This window comes from Rhamphochromis longiceps, linkage group LG16 (assembly GCF_057381845.1).
Source record: "Rhamphochromis longiceps isolate RC_006_pf linkage group LG16, R_longiceps_female_GT1.1, whole genome shotgun sequence".
Lineage (NCBI taxonomy): Eukaryota > Metazoa > Chordata > Actinopteri > Cichliformes > Cichlidae > Rhamphochromis > Rhamphochromis longiceps.
Genome location: NC_140572.1, coordinates 26,392,691 through 26,409,584, shown reverse-complemented (window position 1 = coordinate 26,409,584; position 16,894 = coordinate 26,392,691). Strand labels below are relative to the sequence as shown.

General features: G+C 38.7%; 1 protein-coding gene across 4 annotated transcripts; it reads left to right on the top strand.

The window, feature by feature from the left end:
- Positions 1-406: 406 nt before the first annotated feature.
- On the top strand, positions 407-15,452 carry bin1a (bridging integrator 1a). 4 transcript variants are annotated; one of them, XM_085384103.1, is made up of 20 exons: positions 407-713; positions 1,505-1,585; positions 1,758-1,812; positions 1,931-2,025; positions 2,702-2,797; positions 2,974-3,084; positions 3,217-3,309; positions 3,680-3,765; positions 3,900-3,975; positions 4,408-4,463; positions 5,261-5,305; positions 6,423-6,492; positions 6,967-7,089; positions 7,300-7,383; positions 9,206-9,226; positions 12,280-12,669; positions 13,195-13,287; positions 14,088-14,162; positions 14,254-14,355; positions 14,448-15,452. In XM_085384103.1, exons 1-20 carry the CDS (start codon positions 627-629, stop codon positions 14,547-14,549), a joined length of 1,941 nt encoding a protein of 646 aa, XP_085240229.1. In that variant the 5' UTR covers positions 407-626; the 3' UTR covers positions 14,550-15,452. The 4 variants fall into 4 exon arrangements, with proteins under 4 accessions (XP_085240229.1, XP_085240226.1, XP_085240228.1 ...); XM_085384100.1 differs by lacking the exon at positions 12,280-12,669; XM_085384102.1 differs by lacking the exons at positions 7,300-7,383; positions 12,280-12,669.
- Positions 15,453-16,894: the final 1,442 nt, after the last annotated feature.

Below are 16,894 nucleotides of genomic sequence, written 5' to 3'. Positions count from 1 at the left end.
ATTACGTAACGATATATTAGCGGAGCTGGACGGACGAGTTTTGACGCGTTAATAAAACCGCGCATGCTCAAAGGTAGCCCTCTTGTTTATCGCCAGTTTGCTGGAAGTTATGAAAGTTTTGCTGAATGTTTAATTCTCGCAAAGCGAAGACATTGATGATCTCAAGACCTGACTTCGGGTCAGGTATTTAAAAAGTCAAATTACAGATAGAAATGAAATTAAAAACGTTTGCAAAAGAACCTTTCTGGCTGTCAATTCAAAAACACGTCATTTTTCTTCACATTCCGCGTGTCGGCGGTTATTTTATTGTCTAATGATGTTTTAAAATGTCCCCGTGTGGACGCGCAGCATCTGTGCCTTTAAGATCATCTCTCACAGCATCCTCCTCCTCCTCTCCTGTCAGGGACGCGCACACACAGCAGTGCAATATTAGAGACTACAAGCTAGCTTTCTGCACACATATTTTCCCACAGGTACATCATAACCTCACACAACTACACCTGTCCTCGTTGTTTCTCAACTGGACATTGATGCATTTGCCTCAACAGTAACCGTAGCGGTCCCTCCGATCGTTATTGCTTTTATTCCCTTCCCTCCCGCATCCAAAGACTGATCTACGCTACAAGATGGCTGAGCTGAATTTGGGGAAGGGGCTCACTGCAGGGAAAGTGGCCAGTAACGTGCAGAAAAAACTAACCAGAGCGCAAGAAAAGGTAAGCGTGTCTCCCTTACGCGTTGCTGTGTGGTAAATTTATATCTCCGGCCCTCACGCCACGAAGCAGTAATGCCGCATCCTCCACAGAGGCGCAGTGTCGCATCACGACATCATCAAATAAGCGTGGAGTTTGCTGTATTTAAGGAAGAAGCTGTTTACTTGAAATAGGCTGCTCCCCTGCTTTAAAACACTGTCACACAGCGGACACGTACTGCAGTCAGATATGGTGTAGGCCCGCTCATGATCTAGCCTGATGTGTCTGGTATTTGAAGGCTCCTATCTAAACTGGCAGATGAGTGATGTTACTCAGTAAGGGGCATCATCTCATACGTTCTGAGGCCGTTATTAAACAACCATGCAGCAATATGTTGACTATAGGTTGTAGAGGAGGCCACAGACTACGCTTTTAAACACCTGCACTTTGCGCTCAATATTTGGGAGGGGGCGCTATTTGTTCAGCTAAAGGTATTATAAAGCCTGCTGTAAGGCTAAAGATAGACAGAAAGCAGACACGGGTGCCTCCCTACATGCATACTATGTCTGTGTGAATGTTACCGAAGGGGGAAATTAGACTGTGTATAGAGATTTTGGCTATATGTCCCATCAATATGGCAAATATTAAAAAAAAAAAAAAAGACTTGCCATGTGTGTGTATGTTTCTGTTTTACATCGTCACTTCATGTTTCTAACCAAATGCAAAGAAATACTATTGATTTTTGATGGCAAAACAGAAAGCTGCTGGGAATCAGTTGTACGGTCTGATGTTTTCAATCATTATTTGTGTGACAGGTTCTGCAGAAACTTGGCAAAGCAGACGAGACCAAAGATGTCGCTTTTGAAGAGGGAGTAATCAACTTCAACAAACAATATGTAAGAGTGCAGTTCAGTGACTCATGGAGTCATAATTAAACATTTTCTAGATATCAACAATAGTATGGCCTAAAATAGGATAAACTGTAGCCTGCATTGAGTCTGAATCCACAGCATATAATACACGATTGGCGTTTTTTGATGAGGCTCACATTTAGTGTTTCATCCTCAGGCTGAAGGCAGCAAACTCCAGAGGGATTTAAGAGCATACCTCGAGGCTGTGAAAGGTGACACGCACAAACACACAAGTCAATCCAGAGACACAAACACACAGAAACACACTTTCATTGGCGTATGAATACACACTAATATAAGCTAATATAGAGGATGTATGTTTGTCCTTAGCCATGCATGAGTCCTCTAAGAACCTTCAGGCATGTCTAGCTGACATGTATGAGCAAGACTGGTACGGCAAGAATGAAGTGGACTCCATTGTGGAGGTGAGAAACACTTTTTACTATTTCTTTAAAAGCCATATTAAGTGAGTAGGCTATATGTGTGTACATGATGTGTGCGCTTAGACATCCTGAAAGTTGTGTGATACAGGGGTTATACTTTTCTTGCCTTCAAGTATGCGTGCCCACTTAGTGCTGAGTGTTACAAGTCTGGTCGTCATGAGGTAAACGGAAGGATGTTCGCCAATCCTGTGTTATAAATGGTTTCAACTACACGAGTCCTCCAAGCTGATTAGAAAATAATAGAATAACCGCTCTTCTGAAATATTCAGGCTGTCCATCTCTGCAAGCAATTATAGTCCCATAGCATGAAAAACTGTACTGCTACAGACTTTATATTATGCTGAATGTCGTAGAACCACGTCTGGTGAAAAATGTTGCAGAGATCCTTAAAATGTCCTCTAATTGTATTCTTGAGGTCATTTTTGATTAGCCACAAATAGCAAGAAGTCATTGCAATTAGCTAAAAGGCTTTTGCCTTAGTGAAGACCACAAGTCAAAATGATGCGACAGAGCTCCTGAAACAAGTTACAAAGTAAAGGAGAAATATATTCACATTGCATGCTACTCCAATATAAAATGTGCTCTGCAGGAGATTTGTCTCGTATAATGTTAAACAGTCTGTCTTGTGCCTGCTTCTGTACATTCCTTCATCTTGCAGGATTGTGATGTGCTTTGGACTGATTACCACCAGAAGCTGGTTGATCATGCTCTCATCTCCATGGATACTTACCTGGGCCAGTTCCCTGATATTAAGGTAAGTTAAGAGGTCGTGACCTCAACAAAAAATCGTTGGTCTTAAATGTTAATCCAGTGGCAGTGAGCGTCTCTTTTATATATTGTGACCTTGCTGGAAAGCATGTTGTATGAATACTGAGCATTTCGATATAAATGAAGAAAGTGAATAATACATTTTTTTTTCTTTTTATTCAGACTCGTATAGCTAAAAGGGACAGGAAGCTGGTAGATTACGACAGTGCCAGGCATAACTATGCCGTGACACACAAAACCAAGAAAAAGGACGGGGGCATTAAAATTACTAAGGTAAAACAAATGCGCTGCGGTGTTTGTAATCACTCAGATGCAAAATTCAACAATTATTTTGTTTTTCAGTTCATTATTTAGGTGAATCAACATGTAAGAAACCTAAAAAAAATATATATGTTTGTTTTGTAGCCCTCATCCTTGTTGGAAAGGGCCACTCCAGGATGGGCTCAGGGTATTCTGTCTGCACACAACGTTGCCCAAAGCAGTCTTTCCAGGAGCCAGGTACATATTTACCTTATTCTACAATTGTAAGGAGTTTTCTGGTAACCCAGCAGTAAAATATATGTTACCATAACAAAGAAGTCAGTATGAGCTAGTTTCAGGAAGCCTTTCTAGAGATGATCCCTGTGTTTGTCTGTCCTCTCTGTTGATAATCTAATGAGGGCAAATTGAAAATGAGAACATCAAAAAGAACAAATCATATTAAGCACAATCAGTGGTGGAAGAGATGTTGTGCACACACACACACACACACACACACACACACACACACACACACACACACACACACACACACACACACACAATGTATTTAATTCATTACCAGAACATCTAACACACTTGCAAACATACTCTAATTCATTAATTTCAGGCTGAGGAGGAGCTAGAAAGGGCCCAGAAGGTGTTTGAGGAGATTAATGCTGACTTGCAAGAAGAGTTGCCGTCACTTTGGAACAGGTAGGGAATATGTGTTTTTGATTTTTCCTAAATGGATCAGTGCATTTCACTTTCTTCTGTGCTTATAGGCATATTAAATGAAGTCAAGCTGTTAATGCAGTCAGTGCTGTCTCTCTCTTCTCTGCCCTTTCTAGTCGTGTTGGGTTTTATGTCAGCACCTTCCAGAGTTTGGCTGGTTTTGAGGAGAAGTTTCACAAAGAAATGAGTCGGGTAGGAGTCTTCTATAAGCCTCTAGCAGTGATGGATTTAGATAAAGATTAGACGAGAGAAATGGATGCAGTATATCAGATAACAGTTCAGGCCAGACGAGGCCATCGACTATGTCAGCAGGGCCTGCAGCTGAATATAAAATCTGATCTAACCTTCCTTGTTTATCACCTAGTGCAAAGTGTGTTTTAATGTATTTCTGTTTTTTCCCTTGAAAGAGAAAAGTTTCTAAGTAATTTGTTTGGACCCGACGATGGAAACAAACTGTAGCAAACACACTTTACAATACATGGATAACAATATCTATTAGGAGGGTGCCTTTGCAGTGTAAAATATAAATCAAAGAAGGTGGCAAAGGAAATGTAATATTAATTAAATAAATAAATACATGATATAAAAATGTTTATCTTACACACCATCTTTCTGTCTCTACAGTTGGATCAGGATATGTATGACACCCTGGAGAAACTGGAGGAAACAGACACAACTAGGTTAGTGAGAAATGAGCCGTCATTTAAATTCTCTCAGGTACTTGGAAACTGCTTGTTTCATATTCTTTTTACATAAGAGGTTAAGCTTTAGGAGGGATCTGTGGAATTAAACAGATATCATTTTATTTTTCTATTTTAATTAGGGCTGTCTGCGTTAATCTTGTTAAAATGACGTTAATGCCATAACTAACTCGCTAACGGAGATTTGCCGCGTTAATGCATTTTAACGTCATTTTAACGAGATTAACGCTGACAGCACTAATTTTAATCAAATTTTATTTTGATAAAATTGGGTTTTACACACCTGAGGTACTGGAAACATTTCAGATTACCTGAAACAGCTGCTTGAAAAAAAAATCCTGACAGTGATTTCAGAATGCTGAGCCTCATAAACTAGTTTACCTTAGGAAGAGCGCAAAGCCATTGTTTTTGATGCATAAATGAAGTGGGGAGGTTATTTATACATCTTTTTTTGTCCACACTGTTTATGAGCAGAGTTTTATTTTAATTTGTAAATCCTGCAGGTTCCAAAAATACCTCATTTTTTGATTAACATTAACAGCAAATAGAAGACGTTTCTATGAGTGCTTGTAAGGGATAAATATTTTAGAGTAATGTATGATCTTAACTGATTTATGTTGAAGGCTGATCTCTCTATTGCATCACTAATTTATGATGCATGTCTGAAGTGGTGCAATAATCTATCACTGTGAATCTTTTAGATTATTACACCACATATCAAAAACAGCAATGGATTAACTTAGAGCTACCCCTGAATCCCCCACCCCCCCTTTCAGCAAGACAGGTATCTGCGGCGCCTCATCATCAGGAGCAAATAGGAGGTAACTGGAAGCAGCTGGGGTAACAATGATGAAACAACTGTTGTCTGTCTGTCCAACTGACCTGTCTGTTGAGCTAGCGTGTATGTTAGTCAGTCTGCAGACTTGGGAGTTTTCAGAGCACTGGATGCTTGATTTGTGCAAGTGATTTCAAAGAAGTACTTTTGGATCGGAAAGTTTCGTGCTCAGAGCTGCAGATAGAGTTGAGTAGACCTGTGTGTCTTATATGCTGCGCCACGCAAGACTGTCACTGTTAGCAACAGTTATGCTGTCTTTCACCGTAAGGTAGAAGGTGAATTTTCAGTCGGTCCTGCATTAGTCAGTAGTGTTCAATGTTTTCAAGCCAAGTGGAAACCAAGAAACTGAAATCCAACAATAGAGCAAAGGTCCATCATAAAAACTATGGACCAAAATAAATTAGAGAAGATTAAAATGACTAAATTGTAGATATATAAACATGCATTGTTTTTGTAGGATCCATAAGTGAACACACATCAGTGGAGCTGCAGCTTCTGTCTGTGGTAAAATGACTCAGCATACATATTCAGAGATGCTGACACAAAATAAGCCTGGATCTTAGGGGGGACCCTGGAGTTCTGGAGCTCCAGAATTGTTGTCTTTCCCTGAATCCTAAACACCAAATTCCTTGATGTGTTTGACATTCCAAAACGTACCTCTCACTGCCATCTAAAACAGCCAGTGTACAAAATCACCTGTTGCAGCTTTAAGTTACAGGTATATGTCAACGTTTTTTTAATATCTGCAGCTCTGGAGCAGCTTTTATCCACTTTAGAGCATCTTCTCTGTAACAGGAGTTGCCTCTATCACTGCTCGCTTGTGACGATTTACTGGAGGCACAAACAAAGCCTGCTTGCATGAGAGGAGAGGACTTGAAACCATGAAAGGGGACTCACTTTTCTTGCATGACAGCTTTTCTAACACTTTCAGCTTGAAATCTTGCAGTGCATGTCTTGTAACCCTTCTTACAATCTTGTGTTTTAGCATTTAGCTGCTTCTTTAACCTCGGCGCTTTTATCTCATATCGTTTGCCGTCTTCATTGCTTTCTCTGTAATTTGTTTTCTTTTCTTCTCCCTCTTTCTCTCTATCTTGTTTACTCAGCGGTAAAGAGGCATCTAACCACACTCTCAGGCCAGGAGGACCACCCCCGATCCCCAAATCCCCATCCAAGGTAGACAAACAGTGTCTCACACACACACACTGATGTTTTCTCTTTGTTCAGAATACACAGAGGATCATTTAGTGTTTTAGTTTCTGGGGAGCCATCATCACTTACACATAGGGTTGCCATACCTGTGGATTTTGGGCTGTAAGTGGTTTATTTGTTTGTTTGTTTTTTCAAAACATTTTTTTTCATTTGTTTTTAAATTCAGGTCAACTCTTTGTGATCGGCAATAGAACCCCAGTTTAGGCTATTATCGTATATGTAAACACATTCACGGCTTCATGGTAAAGTTTTTGTGAGACTATCGTAGAACTTATTTATGTTGATCCATCTGGCATGTACTTCAAAACAAATGAATACAAAATATAATTTGCACATTCCGACAAAATTGAACTGCATAATATGAATTTTGCATTCATAACAGTCCAATTGATTTGTCTAGTTGAAGGAATTAATTACTGCCTTTTTTCTATATTCTAGCTCAGACCAGCAGTGCCTCCTCCACCCAAGGTGACACCATCTAAAGAGCTAAAAACAGAGAATATCATCAACCTTTTTGATGCTGCAGCTACTCCTGATATCAACGTCACCTCCCCTACAGAGGTCAGTGAGCAGCTGCTGTCGATGAACCCTTTAGCTTTCCCCTTTTCTGTGCAGGTCAGAACACCCGCTTCTGATCTGCACCTCCTCTAATTTCTCCTATTCTATTCTATTCTATTCTATTCTATTCTGTCTTTTCAATTCTGTCCTTATCCCCCCTCCCACTGTTGTGCCCAATTAGCCAATGAGCCCTCCTGTTCCTGTTGTTATCAGTTTGACAGTCCTGCAGTGAGCAACCTGTTGGACATGGACCTGGATTCTTTCAGTGCAGCAACCAAAGCCTCCACGGTCACACAGGTGGATGATTCACGGCATGAAGATAAAGATCCTAGAGACCCTCTCTCTTTTAAGATATGTCAGTCTTCACAAGAGGTTTTAGTTTCTATTCAGACAGAATTTAAGTTCATTTCATGATATTTAATTCCAAATGAACTGAGTTAAAGAATGAGATGTCCAATGAAGGATTAGCCAACAACATCTGCCATTGCCAGTGTGGTTGGTTCACTTTAAATATGCTGAAATAAGCTTGATAGGTCTGAATAGAAATTGAAATCACTTGGTAAGCGTGGCATAGTTTGAAGTGTTGCCTGCTCTGCTTCTTTCCAAAATACCAAAAAAGAGTTAGATGAAGGCATGATGACCTGTAGACACCTGCCTCTAGTGTACACTTCTTCCTGCTTTAGCACTTTCCATGGATCACTCATGGCATGAACTGCAGACTACAGCCCTGCTTTGCTGTTCTTTCTTGGTCCCCAAGACTGTACAAATTCTCAATAACCTAAACGGTCCTCATGTTACTGGGAAGTTGCTTTTATTCTTTCAAATACTTAAATGATCTATTTTTGTTTGGCTTATACTATGCATGGTATTGATCAAAGTTACTACATGCCATTACTTGTGATTTACATAGCTTGAAAGACAAGAAGCTTGCAATGACAAACCCATACATTTTAAATTCCCCACTCTGAAGCCCAGTGTATAGAGCTTTTTAACCCATTTCAGTTAATTGTTTTGGTTTTAAAGTACACATAATGTATAATTAAACTAAAATTAGCAGAGTTACAGTTAGTTTGTGAAAACGTTAAACATCCAACATGCCAAAAGATATTTTTTCACGAAAGTACATGATGAGCAAACCAAAACTAATAGTACAGTAAAAATATTGATCTGGTGAAAAGCTACGAATCACTGATAATTAATATCAGAAATGCTCCTGTGAAGTGCACAGAAGTACATAGAGCGCAGTTATAGTTTGACTATATATTCATTAATCATTATACTAGTGGTAGTATAATATTCACTTTAGTTCAATTCTGTTCAAGTTCATGCGTATAGCCCCAAATCACAAGAGTTATTGCCTCAAATGAGAGATAAAATCTTTTATCTTAATATTTTCCTTAATCCCTTTATATGTATGTATATATATTTTTTAAAGAACCTCCAATATAAGAGAGAAAACCCCCAAAATCAGATGACCCCATATGAGCAAGCAAGGAGACAGTGGGAAAGAAAAACTCCCTTTCAACAGGAAGAAATCTGAGCAGAACCAGGCTCAGAGGGGAAGCCATCTGCTATTGCTGGTTGGGGGGCCCTACAATGCCAAGGTTATAATTCATAATCAATTAACGGAAGGCTTTTTTTAAGATGCTTGAGTTAAAGCTAAAAGTTAACACGTCAATTATCACTTTAATTTTAATCATATTGCCTATATTTGTATACTGAGGAAAAATTACAAAAAATGTAATTGTGGACCTAACTGTGGATTCCCTAATGCTCTTGCTATGCTCTATGACTTAGTTTTACAGGCTGCCAAATCTTAATGTTAAAATATTGTCCTCTGTTCCAAGTGACATTGTTATCCATTGGTCTGAGAGTGTTGTTAGTTTTTAACACAATTAAATAATATACCAATATATTTAACAAATCTACCCCTTCAGACTTCACACATCAGTTAATACTTTACCACATAGTGCTTGTACAGTTGTTCTGCTGGAGATCTTATGCTATGGGCTTGTAGCTCTAGAGCATGGGGCGTGTCTTATTGAATGTAAAAGGCAAAAGCAACAACCCTGTAAAGTATTCTGCTCTTCGTATTTATTACTTCCTTTGTTTTCCACAGCCTGCAAACTGGGACTCATGGGTAAGCCATCTATACTCATGCTAAAAAAAAAAAAGTGCAACAGTAATTAGCAAAAAATCTAATTATCATCATCTTCATCAATACTTATTTCTATTTTTTTCTAGTAACCATCAGTTTAATAACAGTCATACATTATAGAAGCCCCGCTCCTATTATGCCTTTTCTATTACAGCTTTTCTGTTTAGCAAGCTTTTCAATACAATGACCTCTTTCATTTGTCTGTCCCAAATCTGTTTGTGCATTGTCTTTGTGTCTGCAGTGCGTGATTTGATAGACACTGAAGATATTGTTGAACAGCACAAATGGAGCTTGTGAATGAGTTTGAGTCAATTCAGTTCCAAGTTGACATTTCATACAGTTATACATACTGAGTCCATATAATTAGTGTCTTGTGTGCAGTCCACAATTAAAATCACTCTATTTCTTTTGCCTCCTGAAAACACCACTGACCTTTAAAAGCCCCAGTGTACCCAGTGTTTTATGGTAAATTCTAATGTAAAAGTGAAACATAATATTAATAGTGAAAAATATTTTCTGTGGTTTGAAATCATTTGCAACTGAATTGACTTATTTCCTTTCTGTTTCCCTTCACATGCTGTACCTGTATGTTCACATGTCAAACTGATAGAACATGTAGCCTTTACATGTTATTTTCATGGTTCATGTGACACACAGGGATCTTTTGTGTTCTCAAAGTTTAGTGAAGTTGCTCACGCTTGCTGTGGATTGTGTTATACAAACGAGTCTGGTAAACTAACAAGAGCTACTGGGCAACTTCACAAAGCCTTTTTTCGTAGCTTGGCCTTTTGACCATTAACCTACGTTTTTGTTCGTCCCTCTCGCTGTTAAGAGAGACGTGTCTCAACAATCATGGAGTTTTGCTATATTTGAGGCTGAGGCAAAGCAGTGATGGCTCAGAAAGGACTGACATGTCTACTCTTACAAAGCTTCCTTCCTCTTTCTCCATCTGAACATAGCCTTGGATTAGAAACCATGCTTGCTAACCACACACAGAAGATCCAACATCTATCTTCTGATGGGAAAAAGCTGACAGCTTTTATGTTTTTGCCTTCTACTGCCACCCTTCCTTAACCCTCATCTGTCTTTTGATTTAATCTGAACCTTTTCTGTAAAGGTTGGTACTTCCACATCAATCTTCATGGGCTTTATGGTAATTATGATGATAATGCTTGTGAGCAATGACATATTCTGATCTCCCATGGTCCTGTTTCTGCTCAATTAAGATATATTTCTTTATTTTTATCTTTAAATATTACCAATTATTTTGATAAGGATAATACTTATCGCTGTTCAAATCCCTTCAAAAGACCATTCTCATTTTGCAAGAGTTTTTGCCCCTTATTTAACATTAAGTACAGCCCTGTTTCCAAATGAAGATTGAATATTTTAAAAAAGTCAAGCCAAAACCAAAAAGTGTAAAATAACAATAAAGAACTATTCTGTTCTATTCTATTCTATTTATTCTATTTAAGAATATGAATGTTGTCAGAATTTTCTCAAAAAAAGACACATTATGTGACACATTATGTCATTAAAAGAAATACACTCCATACTCTATACACAAGGGATTGTGCTAAAATACGATATTGAATGGCCATGTTTTTGGGGCTCTCAAGCCATGCAGAGCACATATAGGGCTCAAGAACATTTCTGAAAACTGCTGTCAGTCTTAAAACAACATATAGCCTAAAGAAAATCAACAAATCTCTCCACCTTCTACTGTGAACGTAAATAAGACCAAGACATATTAGAAAACTGTCCTGTGAACCAAGATTTCAAAATGCTTAACAGTCTTTGGACAATGTGACATGCCATGTCCCCAATTTTCATGATAGTCACACAAACAAAAACCAGATTGTGGTACATTAGTACAGGTACAGTACACGTTAACTTCCATGCCATGTACGGCAGCGGTCCCCAACCCCCGGTCCGGTCCGTGAGTCGTTTGGTACCGCGAGAGTTGAAGCTCGGGTGTGAAATTCTGGGTTTTTATCATTAACTCGGTTTCCCTGGGTCTTTTCCCATGTTGTAGTTATGTGTCTTATTTTGAAAGAAATATTTCCGTGTTACCATAGTGACCAGAGAGCATTAAAGGGCAGAGAGGAGGATGTTACTCTCAATGTTGTTGGTGCATTTCAGGAGGATGCTGCTAATAAAGTTACACAATTATTATTATAATAATAATAATTTATTATTATACTTACAAAATACCACAGTTTTTGTCTTGGTCGCATCATTTTATTTTGTTGTATTTATCCGCGACACCTTAAAAGCCGGTCCGTGAAAATATTGTCTGACATTAAACTGGTCCATGGCGCAAAAAAGGTTGTGGACCGCTGATGTACGGGACCATTAATGCTGAATGATATATGCAGGTTTTATGCTGGTAGACAGACAATGTCATACACAGTTAGCTTATTTCACCTGGACAATGCCAAGCGTCTGTTTGTACAGATTCTATCAGCGTGGCTTTGTAGCATGAGTCCAGGTGCAAAACTTGCTTGCCTGCAGTCTAGACCTGATGAGCAACTAAAACCCTTTATCGGGAAAGAATAGAAAACATTTGCCTTTGCAAAATACAACAGTTGGTCAATTTCCAAATGCTTACAGTGTTCTTTAAAGACAAAGTGAAAACTATCATCCTTTGGAAACAGAGAAGTATTTTGGCTACATCAATATGGCCAGTATAAGATTTAGTAAAAGATAGTTGTTACATTAAGGGCTAAAACATTCAAAATCACTTGTATGACCTGTTAGTATTTAAACATTTCAAACTCCCTCCTTTCTTTCTTATGAATATACCTCTTCTAAATCAATTTAGTTACACTTTAAAAAAAATATCAAACCCCTTTCTACATTAACAATACTTTACTTTTATTATTAGTCTTAAACTGGTCATACAACATCTCCAGCTTTCTCTTATTTTTAATTCTTCTTGATCCCATTTGATTTATGAAGCCCTTAGAATATCCAGAAGGTAAAATATCTCTTGTGCCCTCTTGACTCCTTGAAACCTGACCCTTGCCCTTCAGCCTGAGGACAGTGGTGCCCAAGAAGAAGCGACCACACAGCACTATGACCCTGTGGCTGCTGCTACAGAGGCCTGGGGGGATGATGGTTCGCAGCCTGTCCACTATGATCCCATCACAGCTGCTACAGAGGGCTGGGGGGATGACGGAACCCAGCCAGTTCGCTATGACCCTTTGGCTGCAGCTCAAGAGGGATGGGGGGATGATGAAAACCAGCCGGTTGATTATGACACCGTAGCTGAAGCCCAAGAGGGCTGGGGCGATGAGGAAAGCCAACCAGTCGCAGAGGTGCCTGCCACAGACTATGAAACACCTGCAGATGAGGCTCCAGCAGACGCAGTTGAGGAGGAAGCCCCCCCAGCTGCTGCTGTGTTGGATAATGAAGAGGGTCAGGTAACCAAGGAGAGAAAAAAATATAGAGATGCATCTGGATGAAAATGATGGATGCATCGACTCTTAAGAAAGAGGTTTGAGCATGGGGTACTGGAGAGAAAAAGATCATGTGAATAAAAGGTGGCAGATGGAGAAATCTTGACATGGAAAGATTTAGGATGCATCTGGACCTGAAGCATGGATGCATCAAATGTGATAAAGAGGGCAAGTTGAAAATAAATTGTTGAGGGAAGGAAAAGAATAGCAACATCTGCTTCTCTACACTCAGTTAATCCCAGTCACTGCTAATCCACACACATAGTATTCTGTGCAAAAGCTTTATTGCAACTGTACAGTAGTATTTAATCTTGCATCTGTGCAGCATGCCTGTAATAACAAAGACTTTGCTGTTTAGGCTTTTCTGCTTGTCTTTGTCTCGTGTTGTCTGTTTCTTCTTTCTTTCATTCTTTGCCCCTCTTTAATTTAAGGTTTTATCCGTCTCACCTTTTAACCTCTCTTGTTATTTATCTTTCTCTCTGCTACCAGGGAGACTCTGCAGCAGCTGCAGCAGCTGAACCAGCTACACCAACTGCACCGGCTGCACCAGTAGTGGAAGAAGAAGCCAAAGAGGAAGAGGAGGTGAGCGCAAGAGTTTAATTTATAATATGTAGTGATTGCTATAATTAACTTAGAGCTGCATTTTTTTATGTAACAAAAACGACCCTTACTTTTCTGGATTTTATATTTATTCTGTTATTTATGGAGATTGTGGCACCAACAAAATGACAAGAGGCTAAGATAGAGTTGGCAGTGCTGATGTTAAGATTTTTTACTGGCTGAACAGGATTAAAAATTAGTGTATCAAAGCAACAGTTCAGGTTGAGAGGTTTGGAAATAAAAGTAAAAGAGGCAAGGCTGAACATGTTCAGGGGAGAAATAGTGGATATATCGAAGAATTTTGGAGATGGAGCTGCCAAGAAAGGAAAAGAGGAAGACCTCAGAGAATATTCATGGATGTTGTGCAGGAGGACTTGCAGAGGGTTGGTGTGAAAGAAGAGGATGCTAGAGATAGGATGACATGGAGCAGATGATCGGCTGTTTCTACTCCTAAAGGACCAGTTGAAAGACAAAGTGATGTACATTGTAAACCTTATACTTGGCAATGGTTTTTTTAGGTAACTACATTTGTCTTTTAACGAATCAACTATACAATAAAAGACAAAGTGCATCCTTCTATCTCATTAGTCACAAAATAATATATCTGATGAGGTCGTTATTTTTTTTAAAAAAGACAGGTAGTAAAATTCTGCCATCAGATTTTCTTTTCACTTTTTAACAACATAAGATTTAATGGACATGTATGTGGTGAAAGGTGAAATGTTACTATTTAAATAATGTATCCATAAATTAAGCATTTTTTAAATGTATTTATTGTCCAGACACCTGCAGTAGCAGCAGAATCAACAGAAGTAGCATCAGAATCTGCAGAGATGCCTCCTGGCTTTCTGTTCAAGGTAAAACAGGAGACCAAATGGGAAAACCTAAAAGTGTAAAATGTATTTTGTTTATACGACGATAACTCATGTTAGCATTTATATACAATAGGTCCAAGTGATGCACGATTATGCTGCCAATGACACAGATGAACTGGAGATGAAGGCCGGTGACGTGGTGCTAGTAGTGACTTTTGACAACCCCGAAGAACAGGTAAACTCAAAATTCAAACGCGTACTCATGTGCTTTTGTGCCACAGAAACACTGACACTGTTATCTGATTGCTTGCATGTTTGTGTGCTTAGGATGAAGGCTGGCTGATGGGAGTAAAGCAAGACGACTGGCAGCAAAACAAAGAAAATGGCACTAAAGGAGTATTTCCCGAAAACTTTACCCAGAGGCTGTGAGGCTGCCTCTTATCTACAAGAGGACAGGACCGCAGTCCAGCTCTTTCTTTATGTTTCTCTTCCTCTTGCCCATTTTCCCTTTCTTGCCCTGATACTGTATCTTTCCTAGGACTTTGGCCATAAAAGCAGAGCTGTCACAGCCCTGGATGAAATCATGCATTTCTAAGGTCTGCTACACTGTGCTAAAAGGGGATGTTGGCATTTCTGTGGATTTCTGCCAACATTTACAAATTACAGATGTAGCCATTTCACAGGTTTCACTTTCAGCAGTTTTTCTCTGCAATTACCTGATATTTGAGGAAGTGATTGGAGACTCGAGCTCATACTGAATAAATGAAAGGATGGTGATTCCTGAAATGGTTGCAGCTGAAATGGCATTAAAATCTTTTATCTTTGATCACTCGTCATCATGCGAAAGATGTTGACTGACATGTTTTAAACTGGGAATGAGATATCAAGGACCCTTTGTAGTTAGTATGATGTCAGGTGTAGCAGAGCGTCTTACACCCACGTCAGTCTAAAAATGGATTTGTTAAGAGAATGTAAGGCTGAGCAAAAGGTAAAAACACTTCACTTTAGTAGAAACAGTCACTAAGCAGATTAAAACGCTGAAAAAATCGAACCAACTCCTAGCTTGCAACTTCACTTTCCTTCTAACTTTGAACTTACATGGTACTGAAAGCTCATCAGCCCAGCAGCAGATCTTTAACTAGGACTGGAGTTCTCAGATTAGTGATCACACTCCTGATAAACTGCATTGGATAAAACCTGTCCTTTATCCCTATTTTAACTGTTTACTTATAGAAGATTGGCCCTTGGTTGTTGTATTAGTTTAGACTCTGTGGTGGTATAGGTAGTATGAACCTGTTGTTAAAATCCAAATAAATACATATATGTTGTTAACTGATCAACATATTACTGGATTTACATTGCTGGACAACAGTCAAGTAAACAAGGAATCCATAATTATGATTTCTGGTCTGGGAGTCTCATATGGTATTAATGACTAATTGATAAATTATTTTTGACTGTTGTTGTTTTTTTGTTTGTTTTTTTACCTTATCAAGCGATTTCAAATATGCATTAGCCTGGCTTGCTAAAAGCTAGCCTACAAAATACAGACACAAGAAACTGCTACTGGTAGTATAATAGTTTATAGATATGGCAACACCCTTATACTAATCAAATATATAATAACTGAGCCAGCCTCACTAACTAAATAAATAAATAAATGTGCCGAAAACAGTTCCCTCTGTTTGCAAAGAGACTATTTAACTCACATGCAGATGATTATGAATATGCACCAGAGCAACTTCTTTTATTTTTATATGCTGCCAAGCAATGATTACATATAGCCTAATGTAACTATGTCAACAGAATTGCCAACTGAGGATGATATGGAGTGTTTTGTACTTCTGTAAGGTTTACTGCTCTCGACGTAGCCGCGTAGGTAGTTAAAACTATCTCACATTCAGTCATTCATTCAGTCACTGAATTAACAGCGATTCTCATGATGTTATTAACATGTAATAAGTCTGAGAGAAAATGTACGTGTGTACGATTGTATGTGTGTGTGTTTATGAGTTGTTTGAGATCAGAAATCTTTATCTATAGGCTATTGTTATTGGATGATACCACCGCCACAACCTACCAGGGGAAGTTTTTCTGACCGGACAAGGGCAACTCAAATGTATTTGGGCCTTTTTCCACTGGCTGGTATTACGGTTCCAGGTGTTATTGTGCATTTGTTGTGTATAAGTGTAATTTTACCAAGCTGTGATGACAGATACATATTCTATAAAGACATTCATATTGTATGTGTGTTACTGTGTGCATGCTGACTTCCCATGTGTTGTTGTGTGAACACCCTTAATTTAAGACAGTGATACTTGGGTCACTTTTGAGGCAGTTGAAACAAGGTATTTATTTTTATTTTTTTATGTGTTTTGTTAAACTTTATAAGATGGTGGTGGGCAGTCATGGTGTGTGTTTTTCTGCCATTCTCTTTCAAATCAGTCCTGATTATTACTGCTGGTTGCCCATCAGCCTTGCCTCAAAATGTTGCTAGGTATCGTGGTCCAAACAGAGCTAATTACATGGAGGCTTGTCACATAAAGACAAATTCCAAGCAACCAGACACAAGTGGACTTTTTCGAATGGTTTTCAGTATTTTTAAACCACTTTGGACTGCATTTCTTTCTTTTGTTCATGTATATTTAAAATGCCTTATAACACGTGAGAACAACAGCTTCACATTAAGGCAAATTAATCACTATTTCTTTTCCCTTTTTTGTATAAATTAGTCATGTTTACCTGAGTCTGGCTCTGTATTTGTCTTTATGTAA

What these genes read in the sequence shown, in the direction of transcription:
- bin1a (XM_085384103.1), top strand. Translation starts at nt 627, where the DNA reads ATGGCTGAGCTGAATTTGGGGAAGGGGCTCACTGCAGGGAAAGTGGCC. An exon ending in AAGTGGACTCCATTGTGGAG is followed by an intron (nt 2,026 to 2,701) that starts GTGAGAAACACT and finishes TTCATCTTGCAG; the next exon opens with GATTGTGATGTGCTTTGGAC. An exon ending in TGGATAATGAAGAGGGTCAG is followed by an intron (nt 12,670 to 13,194) that starts GTAACCAAGGAG and finishes CTCTGCTACCAG; the next exon opens with GGAGACTCTGCAGCAGCTGC.